Here is a 17,409-nt window from a genome sequence, read left to right on the forward strand (position 1 = left end):
ATAAAGCTCTCCTGACAAACTTAATCAGAACAGTCTGTCCCACTTAGCATTAATTACAGACAACATTTCTGCCATGACCTTGCACTGGATTTCTACAGAACTCATGCAACAGCTCACCAAGTATATTTTTGAAAACCTATGTCCCAGTTTATTGGATCACAAATAATGTCTGCCAAATCCCTCTCTTGTTGCAGGAAGAGTTCCAGGATTATGCTGTACCACTGCACTGACCCAAATAACAGCACATTTCATTAATGCTTTGTCCAGTGAGAAACACGTGCATTAAGGACAAGTATCTCCCTTGTGACACTTCATGGGATTTTCCAGAAATATTAGCCAACCACTTATCATGTCCAGTGAAGCTGAGCTCACATTTTATCCCAAAGAAAAATCACAAGCTTCATGTAAAACCTCACAGCTTGCCACTCAGCTCCTTTTAACTTTATAGTATGTTTTAAATACAGAAAAAAAATATTTTCTTTGTTTGAAAGTTTCTTCTAACAACTTACCTTTCCTTCATAATACACTAAATAATTGAGTTCTGTAGCTTTTAGGCACTCACACTCCTCTTTTGAGCTTCTATTACAGTTAATTGTTTCTTAATGAAGTGTTTAATAGAACAGTCTGTTCATTAAGATGATACAGGTAAATTATTTTTTCTCAGAACTTCGTCACAAGTAAATAAAGAGTATGCACAAAATGAAATTCTAACTGCAAGCAGGTGTGGTTTAGAATTTTAGGGCTATTTTTGGTGCAGTGCTTTTGGGATGTTTGGTTTGGTTGTTGGCTTTTGTGTTTGGTTTTTTCTAAGCTGAACATCATAAAATGGTAAAGGCTGACTACATCAATGGGTAGAAGCCATTATCCATATCCTACAAGTGATGTTTTCAAAAAAAAACAAACATAAATACCACATTTTTAAAGTGGAAGTTGGCCTTGCACAAATAGTACAAAAACATCACCAGTTTTCACATGCAAAAGCAACACGAAATTAACTGTATGTGCAGGAATAATCCCTGACTCATGTGAATTCACACAAATGTATTTTGCAAATGCAGTGTGAGATTGGACTGTAGGATCAAAACCAACATCCTTTGCTACACTGACACTCTGGGTGTAAACAGTCATGTCTTTCTCTGCAGCCCTGCTGCCATGGTGGGAGAACTTAACAGCCCTGCAAGCCAGGCTTTCTCAGCTTGGCAGACATTCAGACACAAGCCTCTGTCCTTCAGTTCAAAAAGTGACTGTCCTTAATTAAAAGGCTCTTTTACACATTTGGTAATAGAATAATTGCAGGGAGCAAGTAGTGCTATCAGTGAGTGCCTTTCTTCTTACTGACACCAGCCTCATTTGCCAGCTTTGCATGTGAAGGAAGATAACATGCAATTATGAACTGCTTTAGATTGCAGTGCATGCACTTGTGGCACTTTGCCCCCTACCATATGGACTCCATACGAGCAGCAAAGCATCACCTCCCCAGGAGAGGCTATGGCCGACTCCTCTGCAAATTAAAACCTTTAGACAAAGTAAACTACAGAGGAAAATTTTGCAGAGGGCAGCACTAAAACTAAAATGAGTAGAACTAGGAATCATTCTCAGATAATTAATTCCAGATACACTTAACTGATACCAGCAATTGCCAACCTTTTTTTTTTTTCTTTTTTTTGGTAGTGTCAAAAGGCAAGTGGAAATATAGAGTGAAAAAGTGGTTGATTGAGAACCAATCACTCACCATTGGGCCTGGCTTCCCAGGCATACCATGCTGGCCACGTCCACCCTAGACACAAAAATAGAAAACACAGAGTATTTGTAAGAACTTTACCTATTTTTTTAATTATTTATTGTCAGCATTTGTGATAAAACTGTATATATTAAAGTGATTGAAGAAATGCTGGATTACACTTTCCTCCAAATACTGTCATGGAAACCTTCTGGAAGAAATTATGCTCCCATTTGAGTTAATGGATTTCTCTATTTTCAGAAAGGACAGTATTTTGAGAGTGTCATTGTATGGGGCACATGACACAAGTGGATCATAGAAAAATCATGGGAAGAAATGCCAGAAAAACAATGCTTGACACTGGATGTAAAAGCAGCAGGATGAAAGTTCTAATTCAAATATGATCTCATGTCAAGGATAATCCCTCTTTTTGCTGAAAATCAAAATATTTTTAAGAAGATAGCCTTACTATCTGAAATTAAATTTTTAGATTTCATCTAAATTGAAATCTGAATTGAAAGATTTAATCTTAACCTTCATTTTAAACCTTTTTCCAGACAAAATTGAAACATTATTTCCTGTTCAGTAATTTTTGCTGAAAAGAATCTCTCACAAGAAATCCAACAGAAACATAGAAGACATTTTTATATCCCAAAAATCATGCTGTGAGGGTATTTGGATTCATGGGCAGCTCTGCTATGAGAAGTTAACATACAGTTACCACTCTCATTTTACAACTGTTTTTAACTTTTAAAATTTATAGTACAGACATCACCCCACAGAACTGCTCAGCCCTAACTTTCTTAAGCTATAGCAAAACTCACAACAGAAGTGACTAGCAAGTCACATGGACTAACACTTTCAGGCTCAGGGATTTAAATTTAAGTTAACAAGAGAAGAACTACAAGAGAGAAGGAAGATTCTACTTACAGGGGCACCCTGTGGTCCAATCCGTCCTCTTTCTCCTGGCATTCCCCTAGGTCCCTTGAAGAAAGAACAAAAAGTGCATTATTCAGGAGGTCATCATGCCAGAATAAAAAAAAAGGGCTGGTTTTTTTCCACTCCTGCAGGAGTAACTTATCTTGTCCTATAGCAGAAAAGAAGTAGAAGCTCATAAAAATCCTTACAGCTTCACAGGCTTGCCCAGTGGAAATTTAATAAACTCTAATTTCTGTTTTTCCATTCCAACAATATTTCCAGTTTTAAACAAATTAGAATAAATGTTTTTATATACTTACGTGTGACAATAATGCAACTTCTTTCACTAAATCTCATTCACAAATTAGATTCCACTTCAGGGATATTACATTCTACACACAACATAGGGCTTCACAGAGAGATGCCATTATCTGATATCAGAAAGAGGCTTTACTTCCAGGAGCTCTGCTGAGAGTCAATTTTTGTCATGTAACACTACTCATGCATATTCAGTTGTCCAAAACCACATGTGAATGAAAATTATTCTAAAAAAAAGTTTCTCCATTTCACTTCCAGGTCATGCATACTTATCCTCACCGTAACCTCCAAAACCATGGTTTTCTTAGCCAGTTCATTCCTGATCTAAATTACTCCAGTTCTACCTCAGAGCAAGCCAAGCCAGTTTTTCTCATGTTGAAATCACTCCATATGAGGCATCAACATGTAAAAAAGAAAACACCATCACCCTACACTTACGTGAGTTGGGTAACCATCACCATAGCTACAGCCAAGTCTCTGCTGAGCCTTCTGATTTATCATTATTACCTATGTGTGTGAATGGAGGGGAGGAGCAGCTTGCAGTGGGCCAAATTCACTGTCAGACTAACAGAAAACAAGCCTTCATGAAGAGAAAGTTCAGCTCCATGAACTCAAATGCAGATATTAAACCCCTGAAATTCCCACTGACAGTAGTACTTGCAATCACTTCTGCAACACCCAATGAATGTGACACTCACTAGAGGACCTGTTGGACCCATGGCTCCGGTCGGTCCGGACTCTCCCTAGAAAAGGAAATGAAATTATTAGAGAAATGTGTGAAAGGAAAATTGAGTCACATCTCACACCTGTCCTCTGTGCTTATTTTGGACCTCAGGGGCAGATTTGCAGAGGTACCTGTGTGCATCACACATGGCAAGGACACTGCTCCCCACGCTGATGAAAATGTCATGTTTATGTGTTCTCTGCCAAAACTGCTGCTGTTGTTGCTGCCACAGAAAGTGGTAGGCAATCTTAAATTTAGATCTTGGAAGATTCACTTCATTTACTATGTTTTTAATCTAAAGGAATAGTTCTCTCCCACATTCAATTATCACCTATGCCAGGCCAAAAATGCTTCAGCATCAGCACTGATTAAAGTGGAAAAGCCTGAAAAAAGTGTTCTATACTCTTTAAAACTTCTTTTACCTTATCTTGAAAGGACTGACTCCAGCTCGCTATCCTGTGTTACTACTGCTTTGATCTGAAGTTGTAAGAGTGCTACAGTGCCAATGGAGATCAAAAATTCTGAGAATAAACTAATAAAATAGTCAGTTTGATTACAATACATCCCCTCTCCAATGCCTGTTTCTTTTAAGCCAATCTATCACAATTTGAAAGAGGAGAGTCAGGTTTTAGTTATGCATTGCTTTATTTGATTATATTACAAAATGTTCAACTTGGTCCCATAGAGCCAACAAGAACCATGAGCTGTCCAAGTGGAGAACTGCAAGATGTGCATGGGCCCTTTGTTAACAGACTGCTGTCTTCAGTATTACATACAGGTCACAAATGGAGCACTCAGCTCACCCAGTGTTCCCTTACAGGCCTAAAGCAGCCCCAGCTGCAGCTGGGACTGGCACTTTTGAATTCTCTCCCCCATATAAAGGTCAGAGAAGGTACAAAGCTGTGTTCAAAAGATCTCACACCTTTCAGGATTTTGGTATAACACAAAACATGCTTCATCATTTATTTGTTTTGGCCATAAAAATACCTTTGCTCCAGCTGCTCCAATTTCACCTTTTGGACCATCAAGTCCTTTCAATCCCTGTAAGTTATAAAGAAATTGTATTTATATATGTACAGACAGAGAGCACTTCTAGTATTATTGTTAAAGCAACGTGATATTAAAGTATTAAGAATGGATCTGAGGTGGTAAGAGTAAGAAAAGAAAAAAATAAAGAAGAAAAAAAAACAGATGGAATAAAGTTTTCAAACATTTCCTAAATGGAAACCATTTGTACAAGGTACATTTCCCTGGATTTGGTTTCTTTTTAAAACAAAAAAGTTTCTTTAAAAAATCCTAAAACAACAAGGAGGAGGCTCTGAGCCATAGGGAACCAATTTATTCCTCCCTGAAGTAAAATTTGGCCTGAAAACTTGGTAATTTGCAATCAATTCATGTTGCAAACATATCCACCTCTCAAGTTCCCCACCCTAGTGCATGATTTGCCAACAAAGTGAGAGAACAGTCAGGTTTGCGCCTCCTGAAGCTTGGCAGGGCTCATGCAAGCTCCTTCCAGATTCCCAGAACATTTGAATAGAGTAAAAAAGCACTGGAGCATGTAATACAAAGGTCAGCTTAGTGGAGAATAGCACTGATTTTCTGCAAGGCCCTCTTTCTCTCAAATGCCAGTATTTCTGCTACAGCTGCATCATCTGTAGTGTAGGCAAATTCTGCACAGATACAAAGAAAAATCTTAATTCTGAAACTGCCAGGAAATATCATCTATATCAGAGGGAAAACCTTGTCTCTTACCCGGTGACCCTTGAGACCTGGGAGACCAGGAGCACCAGGAAAGCCTCGAGGGCCCTAGGTAGGAAAAGGAAAAAAAAAAAAAACAAATATAATCCTAATTCTGCAGATAAACCCAGCAATCATGGTACTAACAGGGATAAGGGCAGTAGCAATACTAATATTGGTAACACTCCTTCACCTTCATCATAGTGAGGAACAGCATTTGAGCAGCTCACAGATGATACAGCCTTGAAGTTTTATTCTCAGCATTAGTCACATTTTCACTGACATTAAAAGCTTTATCATTTGAATTGTTGTGTGATCAAAGTTCAAATTTCAGCAAAAGTAATGAAATAAGATGAGTGGCAGGTCAAGTTTTGAGGGTTAATATGGACAAACATTAATTAAGCTGAGATCAAAATTCAGAGCTAACACTTAAAATGAACTAGAAACTCAGACCTGCAAACTGTACCTCTTTTTTTCAGAATATGTCAGTCCAGAAACATGATAAACAACTGCTACCAAAACACATTTAGCAATTAAACCAAAGCTCTCTTGCACTTAGCTTCCTTCCAAGTTTCTCTGGAAAGGCTAACAGAAGGCAGATAAGTGCCTTGTATCAGAATATTGGCAATATGAATTAGAACTGAAATCTCAGATAACAACAGTTATCCTCTCAGCAACAAAGCACTGACCTGGAGCCTAGGAGTGAACTAAGACAAGGACTTCAGATACTGAATGGCAGAACTTTGCACTCATAATTAAAAGCAATACTGATGAGTTACATCAGGATGAAGAAATAAGAAACCAGTATCATATGATGACATACAATTATTTTGCTAGAATTTAAATAATCATGCTCTTACTGGAGATCCTGGAAATCCAGGCTCACCGGATTGTCCTGGTCTACCAGGTTCACCCTAAGGGAAGAGGAAAAAAAAGGAACACATTAAAACAGGAGATTTGAAAATAGATTTTTTGTATCATTCTTCCACTCAAACAAATGAGGACATTCACATCAGTATTATGCAACCTCTCTTTGCTGTAACACTGTCAGTGACATAAATCAACTGCATATGTGCCTAGCAAATGTGCATTAGACACATTAACTCACTTGGTTTTTAATCAAGAACTGGGAAAACTGATGGCTGGGCACACAATGTACCCCAGTCATCAGGAGATGGTTCTGCCACATGGTTTTCCTGGGAATTCATGAGTCAACCTTCTGTCATCTTCACTCAGAGCATCAAATTGCTGTTATTTCCCACTGGAACAGCAATTAAAAACTACGTGCATTGTAGCTTGTGACTCTCCTTCTGTTTAAATGTTTTAATACATGTATAATTTAATTCTAGGACAGTGACTATTTTCTTTGTATTGTAATAGGAAAAACAATATGGTGAAACAAAATAAGTATATTTTGAAGATTAATCAAAGCCCTTCAGAGTCACAGCCAAATATTCCTTTACATGCATCAGTCAGTTCAAATACACTCAGGACACCAGAATGCAGGAATATGAAAGGCTTCAGAAAAATAATTTCAGGTCAGAGAGAAGGCAAAGTGCTTCACAAATGCAATTAAAGACACCCAAACAAAGGAAATGGGGGAAGTTCTTAGAGCAGTGTCAAGATTTGACTTCCCTGCACTGAGAGTTAACTGTTGCCAAGGATTCTTAAAAATCCTTGTACAGTTTAATGGGAAGGTAGCTGTTACACAATTAATTTCTATACTAAAATGGCATCTGCAGTCTTGTAACTAATTTCCAAGTTAAAACTTACAGTTCAGATGGATTTAGTGTGATTTGCAAACAATATACATGCACCAGTAAGGTCTTGGGCTACTGTTCAGCAGTACATGTACACCCACATAATATATATAAAACATACATTTTACATATATATGTATGCATACATGGACAAAGAAAAAATCAGTTAGGAACACAATCAATTATCATTTTTTAAAAAATTAAATACTAAAATCTTATCCAGACACGTGTATGCTGCCATTACAGCTCTTCTAACACAATATGCAAACCAAAAAGAGAGGAGATGCCTCCAAGTAACTCCCTGTGATTTATTTTTATGTTTGATTTCAAGGAAGATTATCTCAGTTAAGAACTTACTGAGGCAAGAAATAGCGATGGCGCTAGACTTTAGATATGATGATGACACGTAAGGAAAAGAAAGGAGGGGTTGAGAAATGGTTGCCAAGATTCACAGTTGTGATGCTGGATTTAATGAGTACAATTACAAAGGAAAGCAGACAATAGTAGTTACAACAGGCACATCTGCTGGTTAGTCACTGCTCCACAGATGCCAATGTTTCTTTTATTAAAAATAAAACAAGATACAAAGAATAACAAACTTACATCTTCACCAGGTTTGCCTGGAGGTCCCTCTGGTCCACGAGAACCAACTGGCCCCTAAGAAATTAATATATTTGTTGAGAAGTCAGTTTAGCCATCACTTAAATATCTATTTACTCCATTTCAAAGTCTGGTTTTACAAAAACAGATGTAGAAAAAGGAAGATTTTATGCCTAAGCACATTTGCTCAGTTTTGAGGTGCTCTTTCTAACCATCCTGACCCTAGAAAACCATTGTACTATAAGAAAATACAGGATGGATTATGTAGGAAAAAAAACCCAAAACATTAAAAATCACAGTTGCTGTTTGCTTCAAATCTCTGGCTCTTGCTTTTACTTTTGAATCATTTTGTTGCCTCAAAAAAAGTATTCTCATCATCCTTTGTGTAAGTTACACTATCAGGTATGGTTTTACCAGTGTCTAACCATTTTCAGGCCTGTGCTGGAAAAGTAAGAATGATTGTTTCTAATATAATCATTGCTATTCACATTTAAAACAACTCAAATTCACTGATTCATGACAATATGCTTTGAACACCACAACTCTTCACTGAAGTTACTTAATAGTTTCAGCTGAAACAACATGACAAAAATTCTGTTCTGAAATTAAGAAGTATAGCATATTTGCAATTGTGTTGTAGAAATGTTTACATTTATTGGTCTTACCATAGGTCCTGGATCTCCAGGTTCACCAGGTGGGCCTGTGGGACCAGCACCACCCTAAAATTAACCAAATATTAATACAGTTACAAATTCCAAAAGCAATTATAAGGACATAATTTAAAATTCATGACCAGGAAAATCACAGCCTATGGCTGAGAGTCTGGATTCTAATTTAGAACCAGTTCACATTTCCATAGGAGTGAAAGTTGGATACTAAAAGCCCTCAAGCTGTAGATAAATCCTGTGCCATACACAAACGCCACTGGAAACTTAACACCATGCCAATACCAAAACAAGAACAGTCTCCATTTTCATTGCTGCTCACTCTTTAAAAAACATGTTGGGTTAAAACCCTGTTAAAGATCTAATAAACTGTGCTTTTGGAGCCAATTCCTGTGTATAGAGTCCATCTGGAGCAGAGCCCTTGTTTAAATTCCCTTCTGGATGAAAGTGCACTCAGCCACAAGTCACTGAGGATGGACACTGCCCCAGAGGTGCACAAACCCCTTTCACCACGAGCTCTGCCTTCATCTCTGGCCAATTTAATCCCCTCAGGTGCACTCACTTGTTTTCCTTGGAGACCCTGAGGACCTCTTGGACCCACTGGACCCTGTTGAATACACAACTTGTTACACACTGGAAAACAACCTTTCCCAAGTAAGATTCACCCTACCAAGGGCAAAATGGCCTGATAGTGTCCACCAGCATTTCTACAGTCTGAAAGGTTTCCACTCAGAAAACTGGTGTTATGAAACACAGATGTTGAATGAAATCTTCAAAGTCCAAAAGCCACAGAAGTGTAATTTCATTAGCAGCTGAAAATATAGACTTGGCTGCTTCTTTCAACCTCACAGTCTCTGGAATCACAATAACCAAACTGTCTGTCTAGCTCCATGAAAAAAATGTAGTAACAAAATAAGAGTTGAGGGGAACAGTCTTCACTTGAAGGGAATGTCATTACTCAAATGAATCTCATAATGGAATCAATGACAAAATAAATTAATCTTCTTGTTCTCAGTCAAGCTGAAAAGCAGTAATGAAAGGACGTGTTTAAATGTATCATACAAACCACCAAAAAAGCTTTCCAAATCATTGTGGTTAGTTACAAAAAACTCAGATTGTCCCTTAGAAAGTGCCATGGGACTTTTAGGAACAATCTCAAACCTAATTATAACTTTTAACATGAAATATTACCTTATTTGAAAGTAATTATCTTGGCTCTAGGAATACAAAAAATATCTATAACAGACAACCATTCATTTTGACAGAAATTTGAGACTTATGTCTTTTAAAATTTTTTACTAATTTTTAAAAAGCAAATGTAGAAGAGTTAGCAATGGGCCATTTAAAAAAAGCTAATGAACATTAGAAACAAAACATTCTTTCAGCTGTCAGTTACCCAGTTAACAAGAGAGGAAAAAAGAATGTCACATAACATGAGAAAGAGCGAGTGCCAACTGACTTTAGCAGACCTTGTGTAAGGCCATAGATATATTAACATTAAATTTAATCATATTTGAGAATGATAAGAGATGGTACAAGAGATGCAACAACTTGAGAAAAACTGAGTGAAAGGATTAAGCAAAACAATGAAAGCAACAAAGTGGGACAAACTTGTGGAACAAATTATTTTATGTTCAGAAAGCAAATTTACTGTAGAGAGATATTCATCAAAAAGTTCTTTGAAGAAACCACTGAAAAAGTTAATACTAAGGCAAAGTATCAAGTTATCTTTAGAACCTTTCATATGGCATTGGAACTGATTATGAAGGCTACTAGTAGGGACTTGGATAAGATTCAGGTGGACAAATTCATGGGCAATACAATCACTAAAGGATGGTTGCTTTCAGAATGGATGTTAAAAATATCAGCAAAGAGGGTAACAATATTTCCAAGATATAAAATGTGAAGAGAAGTATTATTAAGAAACAACCCCAAGAGTTTCAGAAGAGATAACTGAGGGTGGTGAAACAGCTCTCACAGACAGCAGAAAATTTCAGTGTTACCATTAAGTCTCTAGTGCACTCAAAGTAAAGAGCATATCTAAATAGTGAGGGATGCCAGTGCAAAAACTGGGCCCACTGGAGAAACAGGAAGTCTGTCTTGAAACAGCAAAGCATAGATTTGAGTTAAGAGCTGGTTTTGAAAGTATTTTTTTTAATTATTAAAAAAAAAAAAAAACCAACCTGATTTGATGTCACATGTGAAAAGAAGTTACATATTTGTTTATTCTGCTTTGTGTTATACCTGACAACTTTCAGTCACTTTGCAGTGACTCAAGAGGGGATGCTTTTTCCTCCTGGACATTACTGTTAGTAGCTGTTATATTTCAGAAGGAGAGAGGGATAGAAGTGGGAGGAGAAGCTGTCATTTAACAGAAAAACACTTTTTTTCCCCAGGTACTGTGCAAAACTCTACTAGAATATACTTTACATCCAGGTTCAAGAGGTACAGAAAGCTGTAGAGAATGAATTCCCTTTTGAGTTTTTGGACATGCATTCCACTTCCAGCCCCTCTTACAGTACAGGGCTAATGTAGTCTTACCACTGCACCAGGCATCAGTCCCATTTGACTGCCAAGTCCAGACTTCTCATCCAGTCCTGCCATCTGAGCTGAAAAGGGCTGGAAAAATAATATGGGTGATTTTAGCTGTAAGTCATTGTGATGGTTTGTAATGCAAAAATCCATGCAATCACATCTTCATCATTTACCTTGCTTTTGCAGTGATAACAGCTCAATCTTTGGTTTAAACACTAAACCAAAATTTGTCTCTCCTGTAAATTTGAGGTGTTTAAAGCTTCAAAGACCACGTGAACACATTATATGCTTATTTTCTATTTCCACTTTAATACTAAACGAGTATAAAATGACCAAAAAAGAGGAAAGCCTCCCATTAAATTAATTACATTTTTTTCATGTAAGTTTTCAGACTTACAAATCTAGACCAAAACTGCCATATTCCTTCATGTCTTCTAAGGCTTCCTTTTTTTTCACTTATCATGCTTCAAGTTCAGAAATATCTTAAGATAAATGGAAATCTAACTGATTTCATGATGACAAATCAGAATTTTTAAGCAGCTTACCCTTATCCAGCAAAGCTGAAATTCACTGCTCTTCCTATCAATTAACAGAGACCAATGAGCTAGAGAAGGGAGAAACTTCAGTGCCCTCCTTCTTATGGAAGCAAATAGTTGAAATCAAGAGTTTTATTTTGCTTCATTCAGAGCCAGAGCCTCATTCACAGCAGGCCAGAGTTTACAGTGGCTGACAACAAGCAACAGCTCAAACATAGATTCAAATCTCCCAACATTTACAGTTAGTTCCTCATTAGATTGGTCCCCAAACACATCTTCTAAAGGCTGGAGATTGCCTGAGGTCAGAGACAGGAATACAAACAAAAAAATGTCTTAGATTTCCAGCCACACCTTTCTTCCTTTCTTCCATATATTCTATGTAAGATAACAGCCTAGCACCCATTATGGTGCTTCTGTGATTGTAAGAGATTCCTGTGTGCTGAAGATATTTACTTGGGCTGAGTCTGCTGGATTCAGAACTGTTGGGAAATGTGGTTAAGATATGAAATGCTGCCCAGAGTTGCAAGCTATTGGCTTAACATGAATATTGCAGATTTTTGCCACTATAGCTATTGTTTTCAGGAACATCTCAGGAACAATGGAATGAGAAATCAAAACAGGTGTCAAAACAGCAATAAATGTGTAACTGAATACACTTGACAAATTCAAATATGTATTTATTTATTGACCACAATTAGTATCCAATAGAAGGGGGAGGAAAAAAAAGTTTTGCAGAATACCTTGTCTTTATCTATAAAGCTGGTTAGCAGCACTGCTTTAACAAAAAATTTCTTAATCTTCTCAGTGTTTGTCTGAATAATTCCAGCAAGAATTATTATCAACCACATTTTAGTTTCTCTCATTAGTTATTTATAATTAATTTACCTTAATTTTCATTTTTCTATATTCCTAATTTGGTGCACTTATTTTCTCTGTACTATTGCTCAGACCCCTGGTGGAAGTAAAAGAACCCTTGTGGTGGTTCTAGATTAGGGCAGTTTGGCTTTGCTAGATGCTAAAATCTGCTGTGAAAGGCGCATCCTTTCCCAGGTTTCTCACATTCAACTTGTCCCAATTTTTGGCAGAATTTGCAGTGCCACTAGCTGCTGCCCCTTGTGACTGGGAGACAGGAAGTGTGGGCACAGCATTCCATGGTCACGGAACCAAAGGCAAGTCACCATTTATATCATGTGGATCTGGTCCAACACTCCACTTTGAGCTAGAGCAAATGTAAAACTTACCCTGCTTATTCCATCTGGTCCTGGGTGAGTGGGATGCCCTGGAGGACCAGGGTCACCAGGCTGGCCAGGGATACCAGGTTCCCCATCAATCCCTTGAGGACCACGAGGACCCTACAAAGAAAATCAGAAATGCCAGCAGTGTGCAAAGGTAGTCACTGAAATAATTGTAACTAGCAAACACCTGCCCCTTTGGGATAAATCTGTATTTCTACAGAAAGATCTTCAAACAAACAACATCCCTAAAGCTCTGTTCCCACCTTCAGATCAGAAGCACTGACTGAAATTAATCATGAATCCAACACTTAAGTAAACTGCAGTAATTTCTATCACAGGCTTTTTTAGAAACTGAGGCTTCCAATCATCCCATACTAGAGTATACTATTCCTGAAAAAAACTCTTTGGCTTTGCACACCATATACAATCAAGTTAATTCACTTCTAAAATGAGTACAGCTCAGATAAATGTAAATATACACAGAGGCTTAGGAAACTACAGAGTAATGCTGGATTTTCACAGCCTACTTGACATCAGGAATGGTTTAGCCAGTTCATAGCACTGTTGAATTCTCAATATAGTTATAATGCCATAGTTATAATGCCAGAAATGCAGGGAAAGTTACCTGGTGTTGAAGTCACCTCTGGCTAGTATTTACAGAATAGGTTGGAGCCCATGCTGTGGCTCTCATTTTAATGTGGCTCCCACTTTTAATTCCTAAACTGCACTCACCTCATATAAGAACTAAAATTAAATATGGAGGCAGCTAATAAAACATTAGTTGAACAAAATGAGTAGTAATGGGACCAACATGTTTCAATCATAAATACAGACTTTAAAGCGCTTGTTACTACTTTTCTTCATTAGAATAAAATGCTTCATCAAGGCAAGGAAAAGTTTTAGACAATGTATTGAGCTCTCCCATTTTAAGGATCCTTAAACATAGAATTGCAGAAGCCTAGCTCACTGAGTCATCTTTTCAAACACAATTAACCATCAGACAGATTGCCAGGATTTCCATGAGGTGAGGACTCTGTCTGCACCATATTTCAGTGGAATTTATGTCTGAAGCGGTATGGTTTGAACTAGTATGGTTCACAGAAGGAGCTGTGAATAGATGGTATTCTGAACAAATGAGAAGGTCTGTGCATGTTGGATGGAAGAAGAAGGTTTTAGCACAAAACTTAATTCTTAAATTTATCCATTATAAACACAAGTACACACTGCCAAACGTAAAAGTGTTTGCTGCCCCAAGGAGGAAAGGAATGAGATACCTTATTTGTTTGTTCTCAAAACAAAAAGAAAACAAAGCTAAGCATTAGAGTAAAAAAAACCCACAAAACCACAGTTGGCTATAAAGAATTTGGCAAGTCTATGTCTTTGCCAATTTCCAATACCCACACAAGACACCTTAACAAAATCTAACAGAGAAAAAGGCCTTTTAAAATTTTTTTTTAGAAAACAATCTACTTTTTAGTCAGCAAAATTCAAGCTGCTTCAAGAGTAAAAATGCAACTGCATACCTCAATACCAAAAAGTCATCAAAATGCATGTTTGTATTTGTAGGTAGCTAGTGGTATATAACCAATCTGGTGGGTTTTTAATAAAATATTGATGATAATTTATTTATTTTACAGCATTTATACGTTTATTTGTATAGAAAAAAAGCCCTTTCGCTTTCTTTCACCAGTTCAAGGTCAGTAAGGTTTAAAAAAAAAAAAAAAAAGAAAAAAAAAAAAAAAGAAAAAAAAAAGTAGAGGAAAAAGGAAAAAACATTCTCACAAATGCCACGAGGTGGCACCATTTAAACACACAATTTTCTCATTCTGTTACACCGCTGCTGCTGGTCAGGAAACAATTAAAGGTTTTGCTTATAATGAAAAAAAAGGAAAAAGCAGCTCACGGTAGGACACTCCCAAATTTCTATTTACTTAAACTGCTACTGCAAGTAAAATGGAGTGTAAATCCACATGGAAAGAAAATCATATGAATAGTTCTGAGGATGTCCAAGTTTATTTTCTGTCTTCAAAAGACCATTTGTTAACAACTAAAATGTCATCATGCTCCAAAACTCCTCCTCCCTAGATGCATTCTGAAAATGCAGCCATACTATCCCCTAGCTGTCTCTCAGCGTTACATTAACAAAGAATCTGGTGTAAAAAATATGCTGATATTCCTGAATTCATTTTACATCCAAGGGTCCTGCTTTTGTAAAATATGGAGATCCACAGCAAGGTTGAGTTCTTTCTGTTCAATAGTCAGCAAGAGCCTGACTTTGAAGAACAACAAAAACAATCTGAAGAAATAAATAAACAGCTTGGAAATGTGGTTAGTGCATTAGTAATGTCTTCAGTCAGTAATGTATTTAGCCAGATTAATTTTATAAGGGAAGTCTGTACAAGATTATCTGCTCCATGAGGGTTTTTTCATAATATAAACTGCAGGTGTGAGCTAACATTTCTTTTCCATAAGTAAAAATAAACTCCCTGCACTAGCAGTCACTGTGTCTCTGAGAGCAGTGCTCTTGGTCTCAGACCCACACTCTGGCATACACACAGCTCATCAGAACCTCTGATGGAACATTTGCAAAGGAGCTCACTGCTTCTCAATCCTGTGTTGTTCCTTGAAAGCAGAATAATAACCTGTGTCAAAAGGACTCAAAGCCATTTACAATCTTTTGGGATTTTAGGTGCTTGTGGCCATCACTCTGTAGAGGCACATGGGATGCATGGCAGGGAGTCAGGATTTATTTAGCATCTAATTGACAATACTGCACATTAGGAAAGCACTTCGGACACAGCCTCATTCAGAAAACACAAGTCAAGACTGCTCTGTGCACCCCAAGACTGCACAACGACTCCCAGAGTTCTATTAAGCATTTTGAAACTCGTTCTTCTGACAAATGTCTTCTGGAGATCTGAAGAGCAGCAGTGGCTTGGCAAGCATCTCAAAGAGGCTACATACTTCCTGCACTGCTTTAACAATGTCATTACCATCTACAGACAACAGGCACACACTGGAAACAGGGCAAGGGAGTCTGCTTTAGGCCTATGCCTAACCTCAGGATTGGCTTGCTCTCTCCTGAGGGGTAGGAAAATATCCACATAGAAATTATAATGATTCAACTCTCAAATCTGCTTTTAGCAGCTTCTGCTCTTCAAGCTAGCTTTTTGAAAAGGAACATGTCATCTGGGGCATTTTCAAGCACTCCTTTTTGGCCTTTCTGTGGTTCTCCACATGCAGACACCGAAATTGCCTTATGAAGTCTTTATTTCCACTGAGCAATCCTGGTTACATTATTCACCAGCATACCAACAAATGTAGTCACATATTAACTCCTGCTAACTTCTGAGCTTTGTCTTTTCTGCAGTGCTCTGAGCCACACAGCAGTCACCAGCAAACAGCCATCGAGTTCTAATCAATTTCTGTCTGAGAATGTTTGTAGAGAAAGTATAGCTTTGGTGGAGCTACTGCTAAACCTCTGTCCATTTCTCAAAATATTCAGGTTTCAATCTACCCCAGCAATGATGAAATAGAAATGTTTTCCTCTTTGTTACCTGATTCCTGGAAATTACAGTTTTGGACAGTTTTGGTAACTCTAGAAGACACAGAGACAGTTTAAAGCCATTTAATCTTTTGAGGTTGCTTCAGATACTTTATTTCTGAGATATTTAATAACTTACAGGTCTTCCCTTTGGTCCTCGTTCTCCTCGTGGACCTTGTGAGCCTGGAGGTCCCTAAAAGAAAGACCAGAAATATGAAGTCTCTGTTAAACTACCTAATGATTAATAAAGCTCTGCAAATATGAAATCCAATACTTATTTGAAAATTAATTTGTGGGATTTTTTTTTCTGAAAAAAATTATTTGTCTGAAAGGAGTAGAACCATGATGCAGAGATCTACAAAATGGTTTCATCTCTCATGTGCTGCATAGGTTAATCCAGCAAAGGTTTTCTGAATGCTGGGTTTGAGACACCCTCCCTGCTAGTCCAGGACTGCTCTGTGCTCAGCCACAGCACGGAGCATCCTGCAGCTCCTCCTGCTCCTGCTTGGACCCTGCTGGAGGGGCATTCCCCAGCATCCACCCAGCACTAAGGGCTTCAGATCTCCATGTGCTACAATCCATTCACTCCAGGCATGGGCTGACCTGACACTGGGGAAAACATCCCATCATCTTCTCATCTCCCAGAGCCAGTGGCTCTGCAGGGAGCACCTACTGAGGGGTGGAAGAACCCTCCTTCACATCACCCTCACAACACAAACCAGGCATGACAGGAAGTGGCAGATGCCTCATCAGAGAAGCAGAAGATGAAAAAGTACTCACAGCTGGTCCTGGGCGGCCTCGTATGCCTGAAACCTAGAGCAGGGAATATAAATTAAAGTCACCACACATCATGGCTGCATTTGTCATGACTGCCCTACAGAAAATCAGTTACTGAAAAGCAAATAGCAAGGCAGGACATTAAAGTAGCAAGAAAGTTAAAAGGCTTTTTAGGGAAAGGGGGAAAAAAGTAGTAAATATAATTTGCATTGGTTATCTTTTTCCAGTTTGAAGTCTTTTTATTAGCAATGTGAGCAAAATCTTAGAAGTATCACTGCTCCTCTAAAAAAGATTAAATAAATAAGTGAATTACAACTATTTAGGCTCAACTTATTATTTA

At 37.8% G+C, this 17,409-nt stretch overlaps 1 protein-coding gene across 2 annotated transcripts in view; it reads right to left on the reverse strand.

Moving 5' to 3' along the window:
* Positions 1-17,409, reverse strand: part of COL5A2 (collagen type V alpha 2 chain) — a 98,229-nt gene that overhangs the window by 28,020 nt on the left and 52,800 nt on the right. For both annotated transcript variants that reach the window (XM_053983057.1, XM_053983056.1), the window contains exons 5-17: positions 17,073-17,105; positions 16,432-16,485; positions 12,755-12,865; positions 10,984-11,061; positions 9,005-9,049; positions 8,443-8,496; positions 7,781-7,834; positions 6,278-6,331; positions 5,433-5,486; positions 4,668-4,721; positions 3,655-3,699; positions 2,651-2,704; positions 1,733-1,777 (exon numbers count right to left, since the gene is read on the reverse strand). In XM_053983057.1, coding sequence (XP_053839032.1) covers positions 1,733-1,777; positions 2,651-2,704; positions 3,655-3,699; positions 4,668-4,721; positions 5,433-5,486; positions 6,278-6,331; positions 7,781-7,834; positions 8,443-8,496; positions 9,005-9,049; positions 10,984-11,061; positions 12,755-12,865; positions 16,432-16,485; positions 17,073-17,105 — 735 coding nt within the window. The remainder of the gene's footprint in view (positions 1-1,732; positions 1,778-2,650; positions 2,705-3,654; positions 3,700-4,667; positions 4,722-5,432; positions 5,487-6,277; positions 6,332-7,780; positions 7,835-8,442; positions 8,497-9,004; positions 9,050-10,983; positions 11,062-12,754; positions 12,866-16,431; positions 16,486-17,072; positions 17,106-17,409) is intronic.

Source organism: Vidua macroura, chromosome 7 (genome assembly GCF_024509145.1).
Source record: "Vidua macroura isolate BioBank_ID:100142 chromosome 7, ASM2450914v1, whole genome shotgun sequence".
NCBI lineage: Eukaryota > Metazoa > Chordata > Aves > Passeriformes > Viduidae > Vidua > Vidua macroura.